Source organism: Ovis aries, chromosome 16, assembly GCF_016772045.2.
Source record: "Ovis aries strain OAR_USU_Benz2616 breed Rambouillet chromosome 16, ARS-UI_Ramb_v3.0, whole genome shotgun sequence".
Taxonomy (NCBI): domain Eukaryota; kingdom Metazoa; phylum Chordata; class Mammalia; order Artiodactyla; family Bovidae; genus Ovis; species Ovis aries.
The window spans coordinates 65,466,989-65,493,017 of NC_056069.1; the positions used below are offsets into that span (position 1 = coordinate 65,466,989).

Here is a 26,029-nt window from a genome sequence, read left to right on the forward strand (position 1 = left end):
CCCCCTTCCCCGCCAGAGGTCTAAGGCACAAATCACAGAATTTTAACTAAGGAGAAAAGCGCCCTGCAGGACGAGCGGCCAGTGAGCAGGGCAATACTCCTCCAGGCGGCGCGCGGGCTTCCCACTGCGACGGCTTCTCACTGCGACGGCTTCTCACTGCGACGGCTTCTCACTGCGACGGCTTCTCACTGCGACGGCTTCTCACTGCGACGGCTTCTCACTGCGACGGCTTCTCACTGCGACGGCTTCTCACTGCGACGGCTTCTCACTGCGACGGCTTCTCACTGCGACGGCTTTTCCGGCTGCGGAGCCTGAGTTCTAGGGCCCTTGGCTTAGCTGCCCCAGGACATGTGAAATCTTCCCGGACCAGGGATCGAACCCATGTCCGCTGCATTGTAAGGCGGACTCTTAACCAGTGGACCACCAGGGAAGCCCCATTTTTAAAGTGGGAGTTTCAAGCCTTGAAGAGTTTGTGTGGAAATCAAGGGGCCACTGGAGTGTGGTCTTCGCTCACTCCATAGGGGCAGTGACGGTTCATTTGTAGTTTTCTTTTAGGAAGCAGCTGCTGCTTTTAACGAAAGTTGGAAATGTTTACTCTGGAGATGATTTGAAACTTATTTCAAGTGTTAAGATGTTGGCTACGGTTTAAATGAATGGATCTCTTGGAAGAAATCACCCTCATCTATTGCGATTAAATTTCCCACAGCTTAGCAGTTAATGAGCAGGTGATTAATTAATTTCAGTGCTGATTCCTCCACTGCTCCTTGTATTGTTCTAAGGACTTTATGACACTGTGTGTTCTTGGCAATTTCAAGGTTGAGCGGCTCTTAAATATTTCTTTATACTTTTGAAAATGTTTTTTCACTATGAAAAGTGAAAGTGAAGTCACTCAGTCTGTCTGACTCTTTGCAACCCCATGGACTGTAGCCTACCACACTGCTACGTCCATGGGATTTTCCAGGCAACAATACTTTCACTACAGCTGACTTAAAAAAATTTTTTTTTTTTTTCAAACCACTAGCAGTTTATTTGGAATGCCTTTAGGTGCGTTAACTACATTTATAATAACATCATAAAAAGTATACAAAGTTTGGGTTGTAGAAATTTTTATAAATTACACTTTTTTCAGTCTTGATTATCAAGAAAGACAAGGCATCTCAAAGAAATGCCTTCATCTGAAAGTAGCTGCAGTAAATTAACAGACTAGATTACTTTCAGTTACCTTAAGTCAGACCCTACTCCCTTACCGTTCCACTATTTTAAAAAAAGCAGGCCTTGAACTGGGCAAGATTTCAAAAACTCACATTTGTTAGACAGCAAGGGAAAATTAAATGTATTTATTTTACCATCTTGACTTTTACACTTCAAAGACAATCAATGAATGCCTGTTAGTCAACTTTATCAAGGAGAAACGTATATTAAAAGGATTTGTTTCGACCTATCAAGTTTCCACCACGAGTCAGTGTTTTTTAAAAGCAGTGTGTTGCTGTCTTTAGGAAAGCGCTGCTGCACTGGGGAAAGGAAAAACATGGAAGATTGATGATAATGTAGACTTCTTTAAACAGGCGTATAGAAAATTCTGCAGAATTAAGGGGACTGGATTCACAGCATTTTTCATGAGAGGGGAATTCCTACAAGACTTGGAGGTTCAGAAGATCTTTGAGAAGTCTTACGTGTTGTCAGTGTCGCAGGCATGATGGCTGATGGACGTGGATGACAGGTCCTCTCATTTGCCTGATCTGCTCTTGGGAATGTCTGGCGTTGCCCAAACTGAGGGGGCCTTAACCCTGAGTCACAACTTTCAGATTCAGGAAACAAGTAGCTTTCCGTTTTATCTCATCTTGGTCATCTGGGAAACTTGGGGCAAGGCCCCAGACCTCTCTGTACCCCTTTTCCTCTCTTGCAAAATGCAGGGGGTCTCAGGCTTGCCTGTGGATCAAAATCATGTGCAGCTGTTCTCCTAAGCACAGCGAGCGTGCTCCCCCACTGCCCACCAGGATTTCCAACTTGGCAGGTCTGAGTTGGGGCCTGAAGCATGTGCATTTCGAACACGTTCCCAGGTCATGCTGCTGCTGCTGTCTGGGAACCTCACTTCGAGAGACCCAGGTATGCACAGACCTTTGAGAGGTGGACTCTGATAATGACTCATTGCTTTAAAAAGTCTCCTGTTTGATAAGACTGGAGATACAGCCTTGGCGGGGGTGGGGGAGGGGGGGATTTCCCTTTGCATGCCAGGGCAGGGGTTGAGGGGGAACATTTAAGAGTGCCTGGCACAGACTTCCCTGGTGATCCAGTGGCTAAGACTCCAAGCTCCCAATGCAGGGGGCCCAGGTTCGATCCCTGGTCAAGGAATTAGATCCCATATGCCACAAATAAAAGTTCGAATGCCACAATTAAGACCCAGCACAGCCAATAAATAAATATTTTATAAAAGAGAGCTCTTGGGTGTACGTGTCCCTCCTGTTCCGAACTCCCCTCCTACCTCCCTCCCCATCCACCCATGGCTGATTCATGTCAACGTATGGCAAAACCCACCATAATATTGTAAAGTAATTAGCCTCCAATTAAAATAAATTTAAAAAAAAGAGCTCTTAGTGAATAACTCATCTGCTGGTGTCTTTTTTTAAGGGCAGGTGACATGGGAGCCCTAGGGTGGCTGCTGTAGGCTGTAAGGGAAGGAGAACCCACAGGTGTCATCTGAAGTCACTGAACCTAGGGCGTCCTAGCCCAGATATCACTTACAGTGCAGACAAATGCCCTTATACCATTTTTCTCCTTTCACTCACCTTTCTAGAGAATTAGATATATTAAAGCCAATGCTGAGTTGCAATTATAGGATCAAAAATTTCTGACTGAGGCAGACAAATGGACAAGTTATGCTGTATCCCCACTATGAGATGAAGGCCGGTTATTAATTTTGATAAGCACTTTTTGCCGAGTATGAGCCACAGTCCTGGCAGGGCGGCCACGTTGATCCTGCAATGCACTGGCAGGAGCAAGGCTCGGGCGCATGCCAGCCTCTCTCACGGCTGTTAGCTCTGTTAATCACACTTGACCCCACGAGCTGCAAATGAGGACGATACTCCGAAGAGAAACTGAAATGTGTGTTCAAAGTCTCACAGCTAGCAAAACACCAGAGGCAGGGATCAAACCGAGGGCTTTCCTGCTTCAAGCCCAAGTTCCCAGCCGCTTCCTAGTGGATCACTGGGGTCCTCTACTGTCTACAGAGGCCTACCCTGAGCTACGGTCTGCCCAGCCCGGCTGGCGTTTGCAGCCCTGCTTTTAAACATTCCATTATGCATGACCTGGGTTGGCCAAAAAGTTTTGTTTGGATTTTCTCATAGCAGCTTACTGAAAAACCCGAACGGGCTTTTTGGCCAACCTGCTATTTACTCCTCTCTTTGGTCAAGTATTGGACCTCCCTGGTGGCTCAGACGGTAAAGAATCTGCCTACAACCCAGGTTCAATCCCTGGGTTGGGAAGAGCTCCTGGAGAAGGAAATGGCAACCCACTCCAGTATTCTTGCCTGGAAAATCCCATGGATGGAGGAGCCTGGTAGGCTACAGTTCATGGGTTTGCAAAGAGTCGGACACCACTGAGCAACTTCACTTTCACTTTGGTAAAGTATGATATCTTTATGTAAAGGAAGACACCAAAACTTTAGTGTTGGATTTACAAAAACACGCTTTTCCAGGGTTCCTCTCTTCAGCAACGCATAGACGTTGCCTTTTGCCATCTTAAGTCTCCACAGACATAACCAGCAACCCATGGGGTTTTGGCATCTTCTCTCATTAGTTCAAATGACTGGGATGCTGATGTACAGAATTCCAAATTATTCTGTGTCTCTCAGCTCTACTGAAGTATTACCGTAGACCAGAGTATGTGGACAGAGTGTGTGCTGATGCTAGCAGAGAATCGTTCTACTAGTAAAATATTTTTCCCTGTAAATCTTCTATGTTGTTGTTGAGTAGCTAAGTCATGCCCAAGTCTTCTGCAACCCCATGGACTGTAGCTCACCAGGTTTCTCTGTCCATGGGCCTTTCCAGGTAAGAATACTGGAGTGGGTTGCCATTTCCTTCTCCAGGGGATCTTCTTGACCCAGAGATCGAACCCACATCTCCTGAAAATGCTCCATAGAGAGGTCAAGGTGGAACTCGTGTGACACTTCCCAGAGTGCTGTATAGTCAGTGACCAGCACCCCAAGCTCTGTCTGCATCTAAGTTACTCCAGGAGGGCTCAACAATCTCAGGGACCTCCCTGGTGGCTCAGTGCTTTGGAATCCTCCCTGCAGAGCAGGGGACGTGGGTTCCCGCCCTGGTCGGGGAACTAGGATCCCACGTGTCTTGGGGAAACCAAGCCTGAGCAGCAACTACTGAGCTTGTGGGCCACAACTGGAGAGACCATGCTCTGCGACATAAGGTCCACCATGATGCAACGACAATCCCAGGTGCTGCAACTAAGGCCCGGTGCAGCCAAATAAATAAACTGCAGGGGAAGAAAAAGGAGAGCTCCACTTCTGCCCCGGAGAGTCCCTTCCGAAACAGCTCTGTCCAGGGGGGAAGATGCGGAAAACCAACTCAGTCCTGGAAAGGGGGCGGGGGGTGGGGTGGGGAAGACACAGACGATCAACCAAAGTACATAAAACTTTTAATGAATTAACCTTACAAAAGACAATGGCATCAAAACATCAGACGCGTCTGGTACAAAACTAGTCCTAGGTAGTAAGAACTAATTCTGGTGATGGATGGCGAGGTGTCGCTGGCACAAGACAGGACAGAGCAGGGTGGTGGGGCCCCCGGGTCCCAGCTGGGCCCGTGGACAGTCACTGCAATGAGACACGTGGGCGAACACATCAGATTCCAGGTGGGGCGACAGAATCAACTTAGTCACAAATACTGTGTGTTTTAGTATCAGACTAGCGGATGCGGTTGGCGAGCTACCATATTTTCCAGAAGAGAACATGCACCGGAAGAGAATATACAGCCCCCCCACCCCTAGTTTTATTGCCTTAAGAATTTTTGTTTGTTTCACCTCTCCCCTCTTTGTCAGTTTCGCTGAAGGCTCTTCTGCGGTAGCGCGCGCTCCTTTTCCTTCTGCTAGGAGTAAGCACAGTGCAAGTGGCAGGGCGATCTTGGCACACGTCAGACACCGAACGGCAGGCCACCAGGTCACAGGAAGGAGTCTGCAGAGGCTCCGGAGGACAGAACAGAGCACACACACACCACAGACGCGGGACACGAGTGGCAGTCAGAAAGTGCATTGGCATCGTCCTGAAGGTACAGTCCTCTCGCTGAAACAAAGGCGAGGCTTCAGGAGGTCAGGTTGCTCTGAGAAAGGGACCGTGACATCTCCGTGTTGACGAAGTAGGTCTTCAGGTCTCCCTTTCCTTTCACGTTGATGATTCCCCGACACGTGCACGTGTAGCCCAGGGTCTGTAGGATGATGCTCGTCTCCTCTGTCACCTGGAAAAGCACAGTGACAGGTGAGGAAGCGCTTGGTGCCCACGTGGACACGACCCTCTCAGGGAGGTGTTTGACTACAAGGATGAAGGTGAAAGTGAAGTCGCTCAGTCGTGTCCGACTCTTCGTGACCACATGGACTGTAGCCTACCAGGCTCCTCCGTCCATGGGATTTTCCAGATAAGAATACTGGTGGCACAGTCGGTAAAGCGTCTGCCTACAATGCGGGAGACCTGAGTTCAGTCCCTGGGTGGGGAAGATCTCCTGGAGAAGGAAATGGCAACCCACTCCAGTATTCTTGTCTGGAAAATGCCATGGATGGAGGAGCCTGGTGGGCTAAAGTCCATGGGGTAAGAGAGTCAGACACGACTGAGCAACTTCACTACAAGGATGAAGAGCTCCCAAATGCTCATGACTTCACTGCAAGGATGAAGAGCTCCCAGATGCTTATGCTCTTTTGATTCATTCATTCCACTCCTGAGAAACCAGTAAAAGAGAGAATAATCCATGAGAAGAGAAACTTTCTAAGGACAATGCTTGTTTTTTTTTTAAATTTAATTAAAAAATTTTAAAATTGGAGTCTCGCCGCTTTACAATGTTGTGTGAGTTTCTGCTGTACAACGTGGGTGAGCCATATGTATGCATATACCCCCTTCAGGTCATAGCAGAGCTCCTGGGCTCTAAGGCAGCTTCCCACTCGTGACACAGAAGTGTGTATATGTCCGTGCTCCGCTCCCAGTTTGTCCCCCGTCCTCCTCTCGCTGGATCCGCAAGCCTGTTCTCTGAGTCTGCATCTCTATTCCTGCCCTGCAAGCAGGTTCGTCTGTACCAGTTTCCCAGATTGCATATGTATGCATTAATATATGATAGGTGTTTTTCCTCTTTCTTACTTCACACTGTAGGACAGACTCTAGTAACACCCACATCACTGCAGATAACTCAATCTGTCTCCTTGGGCACGCGGGAGACACACGTGTGCTGGACGGGCCACACCACCTTTTTGTTTCCGGTGTGGACGCTGTCTGGGGGTGGTGCAGTGAGAGGCCCGGGGAACGCATCTGTCATGACAGATGCTGTCATCAGAACCAGAGGAGGGGGACTTCCCCTGTGGTCCAGTGGCGAAGACTCTGAACTCCCAGGGCGGGGCCCAGGTTCGATCCCTGGTTGGGGAACTAGATCCCACAGGCCTCAACTAAGAGCCTGCATGCCACGACTATAGATCAGGCATGCTGCAATGAGATCAAAGTTCCCGAGTGTGTGACTAAGACGCAGCACAGCCAAATAAATTACAAAACAAAACAAAATCCCGGAGGAGGATGGGGCTTCCAGAGCCCAGGACAGTATTTGGGGTCACCAGAAGAAAGGCTGAAGGGCATGATGTGAAGATGTCAAGGGCCAGTTAAGGGAAGAGCTAGAGAAATCTGTCTTCTGTCACGTGATCCACTGGCTGGCCCCTCACAAAGGGGCCAAAGGGTGGGTCTTTCGAAGTAGATCAGGAGAAGAGGGGGATGCAGAAGCCAGATACTCACATTCTGCCCTCCCCTGGCCGGGCCCAAGTTCTAGGGGAGGATATGTATAGCTCAGGAATATCAGATAAGAACTGAAAAAAATATGGAGGTAGGCAAGAAACTCAGATGACAAATATGCTCTCCTGATTAGACTTCTTACGGCAATCAAAATTAGAGAATGCTACAGACATTAGGGATGTCCCAGGTAGCTTGGTGGTAAAGAACCTGCGTACCAATGCATAAGGTATGGGTTCGATCCCTGGGTCAGGAAAAGCCCCTGGAGAAGGAAATGGCTACCCTCTTCAGTATCCTTGCCTGAAGAATCCCACGGACAGAGGAGCCTGGTGAGTTACAGTCCATGGGGTCACAAAGAGTCGGACACGACTGAGCGTGAACTCATGAATTCTCCTTTCCTATCCTCACCTCCACACACACACATACAAACACACACACACAGACATACACAGACACACACACACGCACACTTGATGTCTGGTCTTCACACAGAGAACCTACACATTGTCTGAAGTCTGGCAGGTTAATTTCGCAGTTGAGGCTGGTGCTAGGCATGCCTTTGGCCAACTTTTGAACTGGTCATTGGAATCTGTAGCACCAATCACATAATTATCATGGTCGGGAGGAAGAAGCCATCACCTTGATTACCCCAGCCATCATGTGGCTCAGTCATAAAGTGTCTGCCTTCCCATGCAGGAGATGTGGGAGACACGGATTTGAACTCTGGGTTGGGAAGATCCGCTGGAAGAGGAAATGGCAACTCATTCCAGTATTCTTGTCTGGAGAATCCCGTGGACAGAGGAGCCTGGCGGGCTACAGTCCACAGGGGTGCAAGGAGATGGACATGACTGAGCACGCATGCATGCCTTATTCCTCCGAGTCCAGGGGCAGCCTGGCTGGGTGATGAGGGGCTTTCTACACTGAATTTCAGGCACAGAAAGCATATTCTCTGTAATAAAAAGCATCTGTTCCACAGGCCCAGGGGAAGCTTTTAATATTCTCTGCATCATTTTTTATATTTCTTGGCATCTCACTACTGCTAAGAAGCTAGTGCAGCTGTAGGGAGGAACACCCTCAGGAGAAGAAAACCTACCCAGAGGTGGACCCTCCAGCTGCTGAGCTGCGTGGACACACAGACGGGCCTGTGGGCCGACCCCTTGCTCTGGACGAAAAGGCATCTGTTGTATTTCCTCCCCGGGCTCAGAGCACACGGAAGCAGTCCAGGAGGCTGCACTGCACTAAATCACACAAAGTTTTAAGAGGCCCAGCGTCCTCTCAGAGGGATTTTCCAGGTGGCGCTGGTGGTAAAGAACCTGCCTGCCAATGCAAGGGACACAGAGACGCGGGTTCCATCCCTGGGTCGGGAAGACCCCCCCGGAGGAGGACATGGCAACCCACTCCTGTATTCTTGCCTGGAGAATCCCATGGACAGAGGAGCCTGGCGGGCTACACTCCCAGGGGGTCGCACAGAGTCGGACAACTGGAGTGAAGAAAGAAAGTGTCCACTGTATTTTCAGGGGGCTGGGATATTTGAGAATGTCGGCCAAGCTGAGATGCAGAACAGGGACTCATGGAGTTCTCTGAAGAGGACACAAAACTGATAAAGTCTACTATCTGTGCTCAGTAATTTTCATACAGATTTGCCATCTGGCAGGAAAGTATCTTCCAGATAAACTCCTGTCGTAACAAAGCTGGGGTGAAATGTGGAACATTGCTTTTTGAAGACGATGAAAACAAAGATACGAATAGACACACAGGTGTGCACACACAGACACACACAGAGACACACACACACACACACACACACACACACACACACACATACACCCTTTTCATTCGGCGAGAGTGTCTCTCATTCTAGATGCCAGTGCCACAGCCCAAGCAGGCGCACGCAGTCACCATTGCTTTTAATTTGTCAGGTCTTGGTTTCCGCTCCCTTGGGTGGATTCCAGAACGTTCCAGTCATCTCCAGATCGCCAAACCCCAGGCTGGTCCGTTCTAGCACTGTCATCTCACGTCACTCCAGCTCATCTCTCTCAGTTCAGCGCCCCCAGGGAGAGGAAAGCAGGGCATCACGCCTGGTGTGTGCCCCAGCAGGGAGGGCGCCCCGCTGCCCCTCCCATTACGGGGGGTATACTGCCACGTGGGTCGCTCTGACCACCTACTTTCACAAATGCTATATCCTTCACACTTTGACATAATGTTTTACTGTTCACAGTAAATGCAGAAACCAATTAATATTTCCTCAGTAAAAAGTTTGAGCAAATGACAGTGTTGACTCTCTTTCCTTTGTTTTAATGTTGTCCTTATTATACGCTTATTCACGGTTCCCCAGAGGACAGACATGGTGGATGGCCACAGAGCCCACTGAATTACCTGGATTTTGTCCAGGACTCCAGTGCTGTCCATCCTGCTGGCCACATTGACGGTGTTGCCCCAGATGTCATACTGCGGCTTCTGAGCTCCAATCACACCGGCTATGACAGGGCCATGGTTAATACCTGGGACACACCAGAATCAGGTTAACGGGATTCAAACCATGAACTCAACAGTGCAGGCAACAGTCTCAAACAGAAAGGTTTTACAAGACTTTTCTTGAACCATCATTATCAAGCAAACATTAGCCCAACTCAAAACAAAGCAAAAATAACTGCCAAAACAAAGCGAAATCGTTCCTCTAACTTCATCATCTCAAAAACATTAAAATGTTTCTCTTCCTTCCTCTCCTCCACCTTGATTCGTGCTCAGATGTCTGTCGCTATTCCACGATGGCGTAAAACTGGTATACTTTACAAAACTAAACATTATAACTGCTTTTCTATTTTGCCATATAATCAAGAGATAATCATTATGTCAAGTTCCAATAGTTTTGCAGTTAATCACTTTTAAAATTGGGGTATAAATGGCAACCCACTCCAGTATGCCTGCCTGAAAATCTCACGGACACAGGAGCCTGGTTGGCTGCAGTCCGTGGGGTCGCAAGAGTCAGGCACGACTGAGTAACTAACACTTCTTATTTACTTATACTTGCTTTCCAACGTTGTGTTGGTTTCTGCTGAACAGCAAAATGAATCAGCTCTGTATATACATACATCCCCCCCATCCGCCCATCCCAGCCCTCTAGGTCCTCACAGAGCACTGAGCTGAGCTCCCTGTGTTGCAGAGCAGCTTCCCACCAGCTATCTATTTTACACATGGTCGTGTATATACGTAGATCCTCCTCTCCCAAGTGATCCCACCTACTTCTGAAATGCATATTGAAATATTTTAAATTTTTTAATATTTAAAATTTAAATTATTTAAAATTCCCTCTAACATTTCGCTGAAACCACCACCCTCCCCTTAACACGTGTGTGGTCCTTTCTAGCTGCGGGGCTCTGTTTTGTGAGCTGGGCGTGTACGAACCTCTAATCCTCACACCAGCCCTGGAGGTGTGTCCTCTTGTTACCGCCTCCATCTTCGGTGGAGGAGGCAGAAGGTGCAGGCGGAGCACAGAGCTGGGCAGTGGGCTCGTGGCTTTGCGTTCGCCCTGCTCTCCTCTCTCTGCTACGAGCCTGTTGTGCACACATTTCTTCCCCCACTCGGGGGGCCCGCTTTCACTGACACACCCCACGTGCAAGCTCACTAAGTTCCAGAGGAACACGTTTGTGCCTTCTTTTCTTTTTAACCTCTTGGCCCCTCTGCATAGAGTGGGGCATTTTAGCTCCCCGACCAGGGATCGAACCCTCGTCCCCTGCATTGGAAGGTGAAGTCTTAACCACTGGACCACCAGGGAAGTCCCAGCATATTTGTGATCTTGATTCCCAACTGACTCCCCCAGCTTGCACCAAAGTGAAGGAGGGAGTCCCCATGGTAGCGTTAAAAAAAAAAGAAAAACCCAGCAAATCTTGATATATGTAATACAGAGATTTTGATGGAATTCAAATCGGGGGAAAATTTTTCACACGAGAAAATGACTGGCACTTAAAAAAAAAAACATAACTGGGTAAAGACAAGAAGGATTAGAGGTTTGTACATGTCAAGCTCACAGAATAGCACACCATTGCTAGAAAGCACAACGCGTGTGTCAAGGAAAGGGTGGTGGTTTCAACAAAACATTAGAGGAAATTTTAAATATGTTAATTTAAAATTTAAAATTTAAATTTTTTAAAATTTAAAGAAGACAGAGGGAGGTCCCCATGAGCATGATGTTTGGCGGTGGGGGGGGGGGGGGGCGGGGAGGACCCAGGGCAGACGGAGACCATCCCTCTGTGGGCAGGAGAGACACCGGCCTGCGACCTTCAGACAAGCTTTGGGAGGCCTACTGGGTTTTGCTGTTTGAGTTTTGGTCTCTGGAAGCTGGCTACCTGGTGGCTCAGACAGTAAAGAATCTACCTGTGATGTAGGAGACCTGGGTTCGATCCCTGGGTCAGGAAGATCCCCTGGAAAAGGGAATGGCAACCCACTCCAGTATTCTTGCCTGGAGAATCCCATGGACAGAGGAGCCTGGTGGGCTACAGTCCATGGGGTCGCAAGGAGTCAGACACAACTCAGCGACTCTTTCACTTTCTTTCACATAGCTGCATCCCTCAGAGTGCAGAAACCCAACCTCTGGGGCATCAAGCCTCCTCACAAACTGCCATCCTCCAAGGAAATTGAACCAAAGGTCCCTGGAGAAATTCATGAGTCACCTCTCCTGAGGGCCCTGGCTGAGTGGTCGCCAAGGCACGAAGGGGTTCTTGGATTCCTGGTCTCCATGGGCACTATGCCCAGGTTCCTCTCCAAGACAGTCAGCACCACCAGCAAGGAAGGGGATGGGGGCTCTGACCGCCCCCTCTTTGTAATGGCAACTGTAAAACCATGGTCATCACAGGTGCATGCCAGAGGTCAGGGTGCGCTCTGACCCTGGATGGATACGGACAGGGCACTGCTGTCAGGAACCGAGGCTTCACAGTCTGGTCAACATCCCTCATGAGGGCGAGGCTGGGCTCCCCACAAGCCCCCAACCCAGTGTAGTGGGTAGGACGATTCCTTGATCCCAGAACTCACTTCAAACACGCAGACCCACAGTTGTTACGGGCGCAGTGGGGACGTGGGCCACAGAAATAGAAACAGAGGCGTTGAGATTGGTTGATTTTCCCCTCTTGCTTTTTCTCCTGGCTCCTTGCCTCCCAGCCCTACCGCGGGAGTCAAATTGTATGGGTTAATGAGGGTATTTCTGAGAGATTTCAGTTCCCACTACTGAACTGCTTCGTGTACAGACAGTGCTAGAGATTGGAGGGCAACACCTCCTCTTTGCAGTGGAAGGGAGGCAGGAAAGACCACAGCGACACTGTCCCACAGAATCCCTGAAGGTCTGCAGGGCCGAGAGAGAATTCTCCATTCCTGTGGAGTAACTCGGTAAAGCTCACATCTCTGCATCGGGCACCCCCAAAAATAACTTATTCCAGCTGCCGGCCGGTGATCCAAGCCCCGCTGCCCTCAGTTTCCCTTCTGGCTGCTCTGATTCCTCTTGGTCAGTGGCTGGGGGACCGGGGCTGTGTGCTGGGGGGTGGGGAGAGCCTGGGCCCATATTACTGGCAGGAGAGAGATCTCTGCTGAAGGGCAGGGGTTTGCTGGGGCTATGGTTCCCACTCACTGATCCTACAGCTTGACGTGCAGAAAAGGACATTAGGAGCAAATCTGGCTCTTACTATAGCTTCCCTGGTGGCTCAGACAGCAAAGAACCTGCCAGCAATGCAGGAACACAGGTTCGATCCCTGGGTTGGGAAGATTCCCTGGAGAAGGCAATGGCAACCCACTCCAGGATTCTTACCTGGAGAATCCCACAGACAGAGGAGCCTGAATTGCAGAGTCAGACACAATGGAACAACTAACACTTTCCTTTTCACGTGTATCAACATTTTGCAGGGGCCAATGTGAGCCTTCTGTGTTCCCACCATAAACTGCCACTGGATGGCGTGATGCCCGGAGGTGGAGCAGGGAGCCTGCCCTTGGGAGAGGCTGAGGGTTTGGGGAAGCATTCTCAGGCTTCGGCAGAAATCCAGAAGAGCTGGTGTGTGGAGGTGAGAGTATGGCTATTAATAGTTACTCAATAATCAGTGTGAAGTAAGCATTCAATAACTACCTATTGAAGGAAGCCCACTGATTTGCTCAACATTAATTTGGAAAACAGGGTTATGGTCCAGACCAAGAGCCCGAGGCTTCTGATATAATGGATGTGACTAGCAAAGAGCTGTCTCATTCCCCCCGCAGTGAAGGGCAATATTTTGGTCCATACATACTTGACAATAGGTGGGGTGGGGGGTTGGGGTTAGTAGATATAAGCTTTTATATACAGAATGGATAAATAACAAGCTCCTACTCTGTACCCCAGATAACTATATTCAATATCCTATGATAAACCATAATATCAGATATGAAAACCACCATAAGAAAAGAATATAAAAAGAATGTATATATATATATATGTATGTATAGCTGAAGCACTTTGTATATAGCAGAAATGAACAAAACATTGTAAATCAATTATACTTCAAAAAAAAAAAACACAACTATTTGACAATAGAGAGGTCATTCCACCATGCAATTGATTTTTTCTTTTTAAGGAGGCTACTAGGGAAAATTGAGGAACCCATTTTCCAAGCTGTTGACTCAATAAAGAAGCTCCAGGTGAAGGGACCACCTCCATGTTTGATGGGGGCAGTGTCCTGCCCACCTGGCCCTTCTTGCCTTTGTACAGGTGAAGCCAGGTAAAGGTCCACTGGGCACACAAGTGGGACAATCTAAATAAAAATGTGTCCAGATGCTGACAATAAGACATACAAGCCATGAAGAGAACCCTGTTTTCTCAAGAGACATTTCTGGGTTTTAAAATTCAGAACATATGGATAGCAAAGAAAGAAAATAGTTTCAAATACTGGAACTTTCGACTCCAGGAGTGTGGGACTGTTCTGACAATTCCTAGAGTCTTTTTTTTTTTTTTTTTTTTAACCTCACTGCCAGGCATGTGGGATCTTAGTTCCTTGACTAGGGATTAAATCCATGCTCCCTGCAGTGGAAGCGTGGATTCTTAAATATTTAAAAACACTTTTACATCTCTGAAGTCTGGATGCATCCTATATAGCTGTACCGGGTCCCAGCAGCATAAAACGATGGAGGGGCTTACAGTTAGCCACTTGTACCTAGTCCTTGGATGGTTGAAGCCTATGCCCCCTGTGACCCGCAGAAATGACCCTGGCTGACAGACTCAAGCCTGGCTCACCGTCCACTTCTGAAACTAAGTGCTTGCAGCCTGGATGCAACCAAAGCGGGTATTTTTTCCCCCTGCGTGGGCAATAAGTTGTTACAGTTGTGTTACACTTTGTGACCCTATGGACTGTAGCCTACCAGGTTCCTCTGTCCATGGAATTCTCCAGGCAAGAATACTGGTGTGGGTTGCCATGCCCTCCTCCAGGGATCTTCCCAGGCCAGGGATCAAACCCAAGTCTCCTGCAGCTCCTGCACTGCAGGCAGATGCTTTACTGCTGAGCCACCAGGGAAGCCCATTCTTCTCCCCGAATTTGCACAAAAGTGCCTCCTGAGCTCACAGCCATTCCGAGCATCCATCTGCCACCCAGTCCTGCTACTCTAACCACACATTTGTCATTGTGCTGCTCCAACATTGCAAGGGCTGTCGACCTTGCTCCAGATGCCAGGCCATCCCCACAACCCACCCCAGATCCGCACAACGTACCTACTCGTAACTTGAAGTCATTGAAGGAGTGCTTGTTGATGGCGTCCAGCTTCCCCACCAGGGCAAACGCAAACTCCACCATGGTGCCAATGTGCATGTACTGCCTCTCGGGCTCCTGGAAGAGAACAGACAGGGCAGGCGGGGTGAGGACTCAGCAGGTGGGGAGGGTGAGGACTCAGCAGGCGGGGTGAGGACGCAGCGGGAGGAGGGGGTGAGGACACAGTGGGAGAAGGGGGTGAGGACTCAGCCGGAGGGGACAGTGAGGACTCAGCAGGAAGGGACAGTGAGGACTCGGATGGAGGACAGGGTGAGGACTCGGATGGAGGACAGGGTGAGGACTCAGAGGGAGGGGAGGGTGAGAACTCAGTGGGAGGATGGTGTGAGGACTCAGAGGGAGGAGGGGAGGTGAGAACTCAGCAGGTGTCGCTGAGGACTCATCAGGAGGAGAGATTAGGACTCAGCGGCAGGCAGGTGAGGACTCAGCTGGAGGGGGGGTGAGAACTCAGAGGGAGGGGAGGGTGAGGACTCAGAGGGAGGATGAGGTGAGGACTCAGCAGGAGGGGAGGGTGAAGATTCAGTGGGAGGATGGGGGTGAGGACTCAGCGGGGGGCGTGGCTGAGGACTCAGTGGGAGGAGGGTGTGAGGACTCAGTGGGAGGGGAGGGTGAGGACTCAGTGCGAGGATGGGGTGAGGACTCAGTGGGGGGCGTGGCTGAGGACTCAGTGGGAGGATGGAGTGAGGACTCAGCGGGAGGAGGGGAGGTGAGGACTCAGCGGGGGTGGGGGGAGCTGAGGACTCAGCGGGAGTAAAGATAAAACCAAATATGATGGTTTCAGTGGGAATGAGTGAGAAGGAAAACGGACAGAACCCGCCTATTCAAGATGACAGGAAGATGGAGAAAACCAAGGTACCAGCTAAGGGGAAGAGGAACGAGACAAGAAGGTGATCAGAGGAACCCATAAGGGGGATAGCACTAAAGCAAATCTCTCAGCTCGGGCACAGCTGACACTTGGGTGGATTATTCTCTGCTGGGGGGCATCCTGCATGCTTCAGGAGGTTGAACAGCATCCTTTGGATCTTAAAGAAAGCTGAGCACCGAGGAATCGATGCTTTTGAACTGCAGTGCTGGAGAAGACTCTTGAGAGTCCCTTGGACAGCAAGGAGATCAAACCAGTCAATCGGTATCCTCTGGATATCAGTCACATCTCTCCTTCCAATGTGACAACCAAAAATGTCTTCACACATTGCTAAATGTGCCCTGGAGAATGAAATTGCTCCCAGCTAAGACCCAGTGGCTAATAAGGAATCCACCTGCAATGCAAGAGACATGGGGTTCGATCCCTGGGTCAGGAAGATTCCCTGGAGAAGGAAATGGCAACCCGCTCCAGTATTCTTGCCTGAGGAATCGCATGGACAGAGGAGTCTGGTGGGCTACAGTACATGGGGTTGCAAAAGATTTGGACACAATTGAGTGGCTAAACAACAATAAGACCACTGCACTAAATAACATAGAGGAACTTCCCTGGTGGTCCAGTGGTTAAGAATCTGCCTTGCACTGCAGGGAGCATGGGTTTGACTCCTAGTCAGGGAACGAAGATCTCACATGTTCCAGAGCAACTAAGCCTGTGCTTTGCAGCCTGTGCGCCACAACTAGTGCGCTGCAGTGAAAGATCTCACATGAAGTGACGAGATGCTAAGTGCCACGACTACGACTGGATCAGTCCAGTTAAGTCACTCAGTCGTGTCTGACTCTTTGCGACCCCACGAACCGCAGCACGCCAGGCCTCCCTGTCCATCACCAACTCCCGGAGTCCACCCAAACCCATGTCCATCGAGTCAGTGATGCCATCCAACCATCTCATCCTCTGTCATCCCCTTCTCCTTCTGCCCCCAATCTTTCCCAGCATCAGGGTCTTTTCCAAAGAGTCAGTTCTTCGCATCAGGTGGCCAAAGTATTGGAGTTTCAGCTTCAACATCAGTCTTTCTAATGAACCCCCAGGACTGATCTCTTTTAGGGTGGACTGCTTGGAACTCCTTGCTGTCCCAGGGACTCCCAAGAGTCTCCAATATCACAGTTCAAAAGCATCAATTCTTCTGTGCTCAGCTTTCTTTATAGTCCAACTCTCACATCCATACATGACCACTGGAAAACCCATAGCGTTGACTAGACGGACCTTTGTTGGCAAAGTAATGTCTCTGCTTTTCAATATGCTATCTAGGTTGGTCATAACTTTCCTTCCAAGAAGTAAGCGTCTTTTAATTTCATAGGTGCAATCACCATCTGCAGTGATTTTGGAGCCCAGAAAAATAAAGTCAGCCACCGTTTCCAATGTTTCCCCATCTATCTGACATGGAGTGATGGGACCAGATGCCATGATCTTAGTTTTCTGAATGTTGAGCTTTAAGCCAACTTTTTCTCTCTTCTCTTTCACTTTCATCAAGAGGCTTTTTAGTTCCTCTTCACTTTCTGCCATAAGGGTGGTGTCATCTGCATATCCGAGGTTATTGATATTTCTCCTGGCAATCTTGATTCCAGCTTGTGTTTCTTCCAGTCCAGCATTTCTCATAATGTACTCTGCATATAAGTTAAATAAGCAGGGTGACAATATACAGCCTTGATGTACTCCTTTTCCTATTTGGAACCAGTCTCTTGTTCCATGTCCAGTTCTAACTGTTGCTTCCTGACCTGCATACAGATTTCTCAAGAGGCAGGTCAGGTGGTCTAGTATTCCCATTTCTTTCAGAATTTTCCACAGTTTATTGTGATCCACGCAGTCAAAGGCTTTGGCATAGTCAATAAAGCAGAAATAGATGTTTTTCTGGAACTCTCTTGCTTTTTCGATGATCCAGTGGATGTTGGCCGGATGCAGCCAAATAAATAAATAAGTAAATAAGTATTCTTTAAAAACACATATATAGCCATAAAATTAAAAGACGCTTTCTCTTTGGAAGAAAAGCTATGACCAACCTAGACAGCATATTAAAAATCAGAGACATTACTTTGCTGACAAATGTCCATATAGTCAAAGCTATGGTTTTTCCAGTAGTCATGTATGGATGTGAGAGTTGGACCATAGAGAAAGTTGAGCACCAAGAAATTGATGTCTTTGAACTGTGGTGTTGGAGAAGACTCTTAAGAGTCTCTTGGACAGCAAGGAGATCAATTCTAAAGGAAATTAGTTCTGAATATTCATTGGTAGGACTGATGTTGAAGCTTCAATCATTCATCTGATGCAAAGAACTAATTCACTGGAAAAGACCCTGATGCTGGGAAAGATAGAAGGCAGGAGGAGAAGGGGACAACAGAGGATGAGATGGTTGGATGGCATCACTGACTCAATGGACATGAGTTTGAGCAAACTCTGGGAGTTAGTGATGGACAGGGAGGCCTGGCGTGCTGCAGTCCATGGGGTTGCAAAGAGTTGGACACGACTGAGCGAGTGAACTGAACTGAATATATATATATGAATGAGGACTGAAACTTCTGGCCCAGAGAGAGAGATTTCTTCCTTTCCTTGGGTGAGTTGTATCATTCCAGAAAAAGACAATGAAATACTACCATCGCCATAAATCTACAACTCAGAATTGTGGGAGCAAATAAAACTATTAAAAAAATTAGAACCACGAAGCAGATTGTCAGCTAACTTTGGTGGAAATGCAAAGAGTCATTACTTAAGAACAGCTACACTTTTCCATTAGAGCTAGATACTATCTTTCATCTCATGACTTAGGGGCAAGTCTTGATTTGGAGGTTTATGCAGTTGGCTGGCAAACATCTTGCTCCTTGATGGGAAGCAGAACATGTTCAATCAACAGACAGGATCCTGTGCAATAAAAATTATAACTGTCCTGGTAAGGAGAACAGATTGGCCTCGGGAGAAATGGTTTGCTTTTTACAAAATCAAGGTGCAGCAAACAAGCTTCACTCCCTGATAAATTACCACCCAATCTGTTTCCCAGCAGTAGGCTTAAACTGTGGGTTTGACGTGACGTCAGTGAAAAATGAAGAGACTGTGTTCTAGGAGCAGGCTTTAAATCCAACATCAATATCTCAATTGGGTGTAGTAAACCGTAGAGAAAATTATGCTCAGTCTCTAGAAGAGCTCAGTTCATTTCACAAGGTCCTTATCACTGAGCTTTTGATAAATGTTTGATGACAGTCTGAGAAGCAGCTCTTTCTCCCATGATCCAGATAACTTCTCCCGTCTCCAAATATTTAACCGACTTCCGGCTACATAGTGAGAGCGCTCATTCAGTTTCCTGGAACACATTTGACAAGCTGTTTGCTTTGCAGGTTTCACCTGCAGGGAACACGGCATAAAGTAAATGCATGTTTATTGAGGTTATTGTATAACCCAAATGACCGGTATCCACCGAGGTGACAGTAACATGAGCCTCGACTCCCGGCTTCTCTTCTCTGCCCGCCTTGCCTTCTTCCCGCCATGAAACTTCCACCGAGTTCCAGCTGTGGTGATGTTCGTCTGATTCTGAAGATTTAGAACTGCTAAGGAGCACTTGGTTCTTCTCCCTGGGGCTCCCAGGAGAACGGATCAGACCTCACAATTTTCTGAAGGACAGTCAGTCCAAGCAGTTGAGTTGATGATCCCAGTGTGGAGATTGGCCCTCAATACAGTGAGGGCTCAGAACACTGAGATTCAGGAGCCTGAGAACAAAACTGGAATTCATAGCTTCCCAGTATTTACCAAAACTCAGGCATGAAATAATATTTATGAAAAAACAGCTTGATTGCTGGGTCATCTGTGTCCAGTGAACTTGGATTAAACTGGATGCAATGTTCTCCACCCGATCTCACCCTACCAGAGAATGTATTTGATTCCAATATTCATTAAGAAGAAAAAAAAAGGTAAAAGAAGAAAAAATTGAGAAATTAAAAAATAAAAAGATTAAAAAATGTGCATTAAGATATCTTCTAGCAGACATGCCCCTCTCCTGCTGTCAACGTTAAACCATTTTCCAGGGGGATGTTACCAAGCACACTGCTCACTGCACGCCCATCCTCACGTGAGGGCCTGTTTGTTAGCTTGGATCAGGGACCCAGTGGAGTGTCCAGATGCAGCCTGACATGGCCTGGCTTTAAATATCTTAATGAATGAGTGATTTAATCTCACTTTATGAACACTAAAGTATGCCACTTGTGCTGGCTGCTGGAAATTTCAGATTAATAGCAACAGTGCATGTATGTGTGTGGAGCAGGAAATGGCAACCCAGCTCTAGCATTCTTGCCTGGAGAATTCCATGAACAGAGGAGCCTGGTGGGCTTCAGTCGCAAAGAGCTGGACATGACTGAGCGGCTGAGCACATGTACCCATGTACTTAATGCTCATAATGACTCCCATGAAGGAGCAACTGTCTGTATCTCAATTATGCATATAGAAGAGGGAAAAGTGGGGAGGAAAATAACCAGGCTTTGCAGCCAGGCAATTTGACTCCAGAGTCCTCAGTCTCCATTTATTCTAAACATAAATGGACTAAATGCTCCAATCAAAAGACATAGAGTGGTTGACGGATTACAAAAAATAATTCATATATATTCTGCCTACAAGAGACTCACTTCAAATCTAAAGACACACTCAGACTGAAAGTGAAGGCACAGAAAAAGGTGCTCAGTGCAAATGGAAACAAAAAAAGCTAAGGTAGCAATACTTCTGTCAGACAAATAAACTTTACCATCCTGCCTACATCCCCCTGTGCATCTTATTTGTCAAGCATTTTACTCCCCCCAGTCAAACATAGTGACTTTCCTTTTAGATTTTCACTAATTTCAAAATATTTCTAGGATAATCTTACCAAGATTCTAATTAAATATTCTAAATAAAACTAGCTCATATTGAGAAAAAAAAAATCCCTGCATGGACATGACAACATTTCATTTATGTTCCAAAACCTTTTTATCTGTCCAACAGTGTGTAAGCCACAACTGTATTATTATTTTTATTAGCATTTTTATTACCTGTGGAAAAGTTATGCCTGTGGAGCATTTTTCATAATAATGAGGTCTTCCCCACAGTCTTAGGAAATGAATAGGATCTCCACTGTGCATCAAGGGACATGCACGTGTGAAAGTGTAGATATCACGGTAAGCAAGGAGCAGTCTCAGTTGAAAGCCACCCTCTTTCCAATCCACCATGAAGGTATTACTCAAGAGTCAAGATGCAGCTGAGGAGGCAGGTTTTGTGGTCACGGGTGCCAAGGACAGAAGGGATTGGGCACCCTTTGAAGGAGTGCTCGGGTGAATGGTGTGGATGCAAACTGGTGGGTTCAGACGCCAACACAGTGAGGGGCTGGGGAGGAAGAGGCTGGGGTGAAGTAGCATGAGGCCTGTGGGCAGATGGAGGGGAGGCCTGCACCCAGAGTGCTGGGGTCTGTAGCCCTGCTCTCTGGCTGCTAGTTCTCTCCACCGGCAAGTCACTGCACTGCTGTGCCTCAGTTTCTCCAGCTGTAAAAGGGGCCAGGGGTGGGGCTCTTCCCAGACTCAAGCGGCATTGAATAAGTGCTCCAAAATAATAGGATGATAAAAGGGGAGTGTTGGCATTGGGAGGAGCAGGTCTGTAAAATGGCGTGAGGAAGTGAGTTCTGGGAAGCACAGGGACACGCGCCACATCATGCACCGAATGGATGTGAGTAATTGCAGAAAGTGAAGAGGAACTGAAGAGCCTCCTGATAAAAGTGAAAGAGGAGAGTGAAAAAGCTGGCCTAAAACTCAACATTCAGAAGACTAAGGTCATGGCATCTGGTCCCATCACTTCATGGCAAATAGATGGGAAACAATGGAAACAGTGAGAGGCTATATTTCAGGGGGCTTCAAAATCACAGATGGTGAGTGCAGCCATGAAATTAAAAGACGCTTGCTCTTTGGAGGAAAAGTTATTGTCAACCTAGACAGCATATTAAAAAGCAGAGACATTACGTTGCTGACAAAGGCCCGTCTAGTCAAAGCTATGGTTTTTTCAGTGGTCATGTATGGATGTGAGAACTGGACTATAAAGAAAGCTGAGTGCCAACGAATTTATGCTTTTGAACTGTGGTGTTCGAGAAGACTCTTGTGAGTCCCTAGGACAGCAAGGAGATCAAACCATTCAGTCCTAAAGGAAATCAGTGCTGAATATTCATTGGAAGGACTGATGCTGAAGCTGAAACTCCAGGACTTTGGCCCCCTGATGTGAAAAACCGACTCATTTGAAAAGACCCCGATGCTGGGAAAGATTGAAGGCAGGAGAAGGGGACGACAGAGGATGAGATGGCTGGATGTCATCACGGACTTAACGGACATGAGTTTGAGTAAACTCCAGGAGTTGGTGATGGACAGGGAAGCCTAGTGTGCTGTAGTCCATGGAGTTGCAGAATTGGACACGACTGAGCGACTGAACCGGAGAAGGCAATGGCACCCCACTCCAGTCCTCTTGCCTGGAAAATCCCATGGACGAAGGAGCCTGGTAGGCTGCAGTCCATGGGGTCGCTAAGAATCGGGCACCACTGAGCGACTTCACTTTCACTTTTCACTTTAATGCATTGGAGAAGGAAATGGCAACCCACTCCAGTGTTCTTGCCTGGAGAATCCCAGGTATGGCGGAGCCTGGTGGACTGGCGTCTATGGGGCCCGCACAGAGTCAGACACGACTGAAGCGACTTGGCAGCAGCAGCAGAGCGACTGAACTGAACTGAATTGCTCTGCACAGCGCCCCCTGCTGGGACTTTGGGGAATGCGACTTAAGACCAGTTGTTCAGTCGCTCATTCATGTCGGACTTTGCCACCCCATGGACTGCAGCACACCAGGCTTCTCTGTCCTTCACAATCTCCCAGAGCTTGCTCAAACTCATGTCCATTGAGTCAGTGATGATATCCAACCATTTCATTCTCTGTCGCCCCCTTCTCCTCCTGCTCTCAATCTTTCATAGCATCAAACTCTTGGGCACCTGCTCTAATCTGAATGCAGGGTAAAAAACACATGAAAATGTCCCTATTTATACAATTTTATGTTATTTTTTAATGGTTAGTTTTTCCAGAACATTAAAGATGCTGAAAAAATGTAAGTTTTCTTCCATTAAAGCTGGGAACGGAAAACTACAATTAGCTCTATTTTTGGTATAAATAATATATTTAAAAGGAAAACAATGTTGTACATTTTTAATACCTTTATTGCCCAATTTTTCCAATAGTTCTTCAACACTTGAATGTTCTGGCAATAAAAACACAATTCTTAAACATACACAACACCCCATAAACAGGGTTGCCCATTTCTCCTGCATCAGGCATCAAGATGGCTTGGGAGGGCACTGCTCAGAGCTTCACATTTTTCCAAATACCTTTTATTGCTTGTTACTTTTTCTTATTACTTAAGTAATCTGTGCCTGCATGCTAAATTGCTTCAGTTGTGTCTGACCCTTTGCGACCCCATGGACTGTAGACCGCCAGGCTCCTCTGTCCATGGGGATTCTCCAGGCAGGAATACTGGAGTGGGTTGCCATGCCCTCCTCCAGGGGATCTTCTGGACCCAGGGATCGAACCAGTGTCTTATGTCTCCTGCATTGCAGGTGGGTTCTTTACCACTAGCACCACCTGGGAAGCCCAAGTAATCTGTACCCATGAAATAACAACGTGGAAGTAACACCTAAGTAGAAAAGCACGTGGGACATACATTACCCCGCCCACTTGATAAAAACACCTGTGTTAACCTTGAGTCAGATGTTTCACGTTCTCTTCTCTGCCCACAAACGTTAGGGGGGGAAGAGCGCTCCTGAAGTTCCTGGGGGGCCCTGTCTGAGCAAGCTGCTGCCCCTCTGTTCCTCTCTTGTTAGAGGGGTAGCAGCTTAGAAGGTGGAGGTGAGGTGGAAGCTGAGCACGTGAGGGGCATCCAAGCTCTTCCTCTCTTTGGGGGAATCCACCCGCCTCCAGCAAGCAATGTTCTGGTAAGTTCCATTTCCCTGTGCTGTACCCACCACCTCTGTCTGCCCCATGTAAATATGCTTGTGCCCGTCAGGGAGCCCACTGTCCTGGGGGAAACAGGTCTTGTTATTGACCCACAAGTTAACAAAGCATATCTACACACACACAAAGAAACAAAATACAACAGAAAACCCTCTTCAAAAACCCTAGTTGAGTGAAGATACTCAATTTTGGCTAAATCACCTTTTCAACCAAATTTCTAGGTGGTCAGCATGTTTTTTGAGCAAATTGCTTTAAATGAAAAGCCCAGGAGCCTGCCTGTAATAAAACTGAAATTTGTTCAGTTGTGTCCAACTCTTTCCAACCCCATGCACTGTAGCCCACCAGGCTCCTCTGTCCATGGGATTCTCCAGGCAAGAATACTGGAGTGGGTAGCCTTTCCCTTCTCCAGGGCATCCTGGCCCAGGGATTGAACCCAGGTCTCCTGCACTGCAGGCAGATTCTTTACCATCTGAGCCACCTGTAATGAGTCACCTTGCATCACCGACTTGATGCACATGAGTTTGTGTGAACTCTGGGAGTTGGTGATGGACAGGGAGGCCTGGCATGCTGCGATTCATGGGGTTGCAAAGAGTTGGACACGACTGAGCGACTGAACTGAACTGAAATCTCCTTTCTTGTATATTTATCTGGTGTTAAGCAACTACCTTGTTTTATCTACCTTGTCTGCCAGAGAAAGGGGTTCTGTGAACACACCCACAGAAGCCTCCAGAATTCTCCTCTTTCCTCATGAGACCTTAATCACTGAGGTTTCGATTGTGCTTAAAGGACAATGTATGGGCCACTGCTTGACTGTTTTGGCTCATGGATGACCTGTGGGCGGAGCCAAGGCTCACGTGTGCTGGGTGCTGCTCACATGTGTGTACCTGGGTGTGCTCCTGGCTGGGCACCGCGCTCAGACCCGTCGCTGCCATGTACGTGCTGCCGATGGTCTTGATCTTTTCAACGCCACTGAACTTCGGCTTGGATAGCAGCTGGGAAGCAATGAGAGTCATACAGTTACTCAGGGGGGTGCCGACCCAAGGCCCAGCACTCAAGAGACATTCTCAGACTCTAGTGCTCAGTCACGGGAGCAGGACACCACTTATTCACCCTTTGACCCTGGGCATCTTGGGGAAAGCACACTTCATCAGTTTCACAAAGCACATGTCCTTGGAAGGAAATACAGTATAATAATTTACTTCTAGTTAACACAAATTATTTTTCAGAATTTCCTAGTGAAGAAAGCAGGATAGCCTATCATGTGAGCGATAATTGCCTCATTAAATTTTCAAATTTTCTTCAATTACATTTCCCCACTCTGCGTTTGAAGCGCCTAAATACAAAATGATTCAGTGTGAGGTCTTCCCTGAATGGTGAGGGTAATTTATGACTAATTATAGGCTGGGGCTGAAGAAGGGCATGGCAATTCATTCTTGCCTGGAGAATCCCATGGACAGAGCCTGGGGACTACCGTCCATAGGGTCACAAAGAGTCGTACCCGACTGAAGCAACTTAGCACAGCACAGCACACAACACACGTGGTGCCAGGGACTGGCTTTTGCCCTCTGAAAACTTGGACAGAGGGAATAAACATCTAAAATGGCTCCTCCTATTAGCCCTATCCTAATTTATTTTTTTGTCTCAGCTTCTGGCACCAATAATCAATTTCTTACTGGGCTCCTCCCCATCCACTATACTAAGCCTTAGGGTGGGATGGAAGAATGGTAAAAATAAGACAAGTGGTAGGAAAGAGAAAGACCGGATGGAGAGAGCAAATGAAGGAAACTCTGGAAGGTTCTGTATCTGCTCAGCAGGGCAATGGCAGGGACAGAAGGCTGGGAACACCTTCCAGAACCTTCCTCGGTACTCCTGCTTTCAGCGGCGGTTTCATGTTAGAGAATCTAGGATAGGTGAGCAAATCTCATTATCACATCTCTATGAGCCAATCACACCTGCAAGGACACTAATGCTGGAGAACATTTATTTTGCAGAGGACCAGCTGGAGGAAGCACGCCCCCATTTTCCTCTAGGGACCCAGCATAACAGTGGCAGCCTCTAGTTGTCATTACTTCACCATGAGTCTTGAGGCGACCTCGTGGCAACAACAGTGGTAGCAGAGAAACACACAGGTCCCCTAAGGCATTTAGATGGTTGGCCTAAAACCTTCCTATTACATCATTCATCACTGTATTTCAAAGTTCCATTAATCATGATGAACCTATGTTCACCGATGTCAATTTTTCCTATATTTGCACGATATTATTAAAAATGGTGTAGCATCCGTATCTTTCATATCAGGGGTCTGTTTGTTCTTCCTGGAAAACAAAAGCACGTTGTTCCCTTGGTAGGCAGAAAATTGAAAAATGACATCTATTTCAAAATCTAA

General features: G+C 47.7%; 1 protein-coding gene across 1 annotated transcript in view; it reads right to left on the reverse strand.

Moving 5' to 3' along the window:
- Positions 1-4,630: 4,630 nt before the first annotated feature.
- ADCY2 (adenylate cyclase 2) overlaps positions 4,631-26,029 on the reverse strand; it is a 455,956-nt gene continuing 434,557 nt past the window's right edge. Inside the window, exons 22-25 of the mRNA XM_027980173.2 lie at positions 24,528-24,635; positions 14,697-14,811; positions 9,359-9,483; positions 4,631-5,462 (exon numbers count right to left, since the gene is read on the reverse strand). Of these exons, the coding sequence (XP_027835974.1) occupies positions 5,310-5,462; positions 9,359-9,483; positions 14,697-14,811; positions 24,528-24,635 (501 nt within the window). The 3' untranslated portion in view covers positions 4,631-5,309. The remainder of the gene's footprint in view (positions 5,463-9,358; positions 9,484-14,696; positions 14,812-24,527; positions 24,636-26,029) is intronic.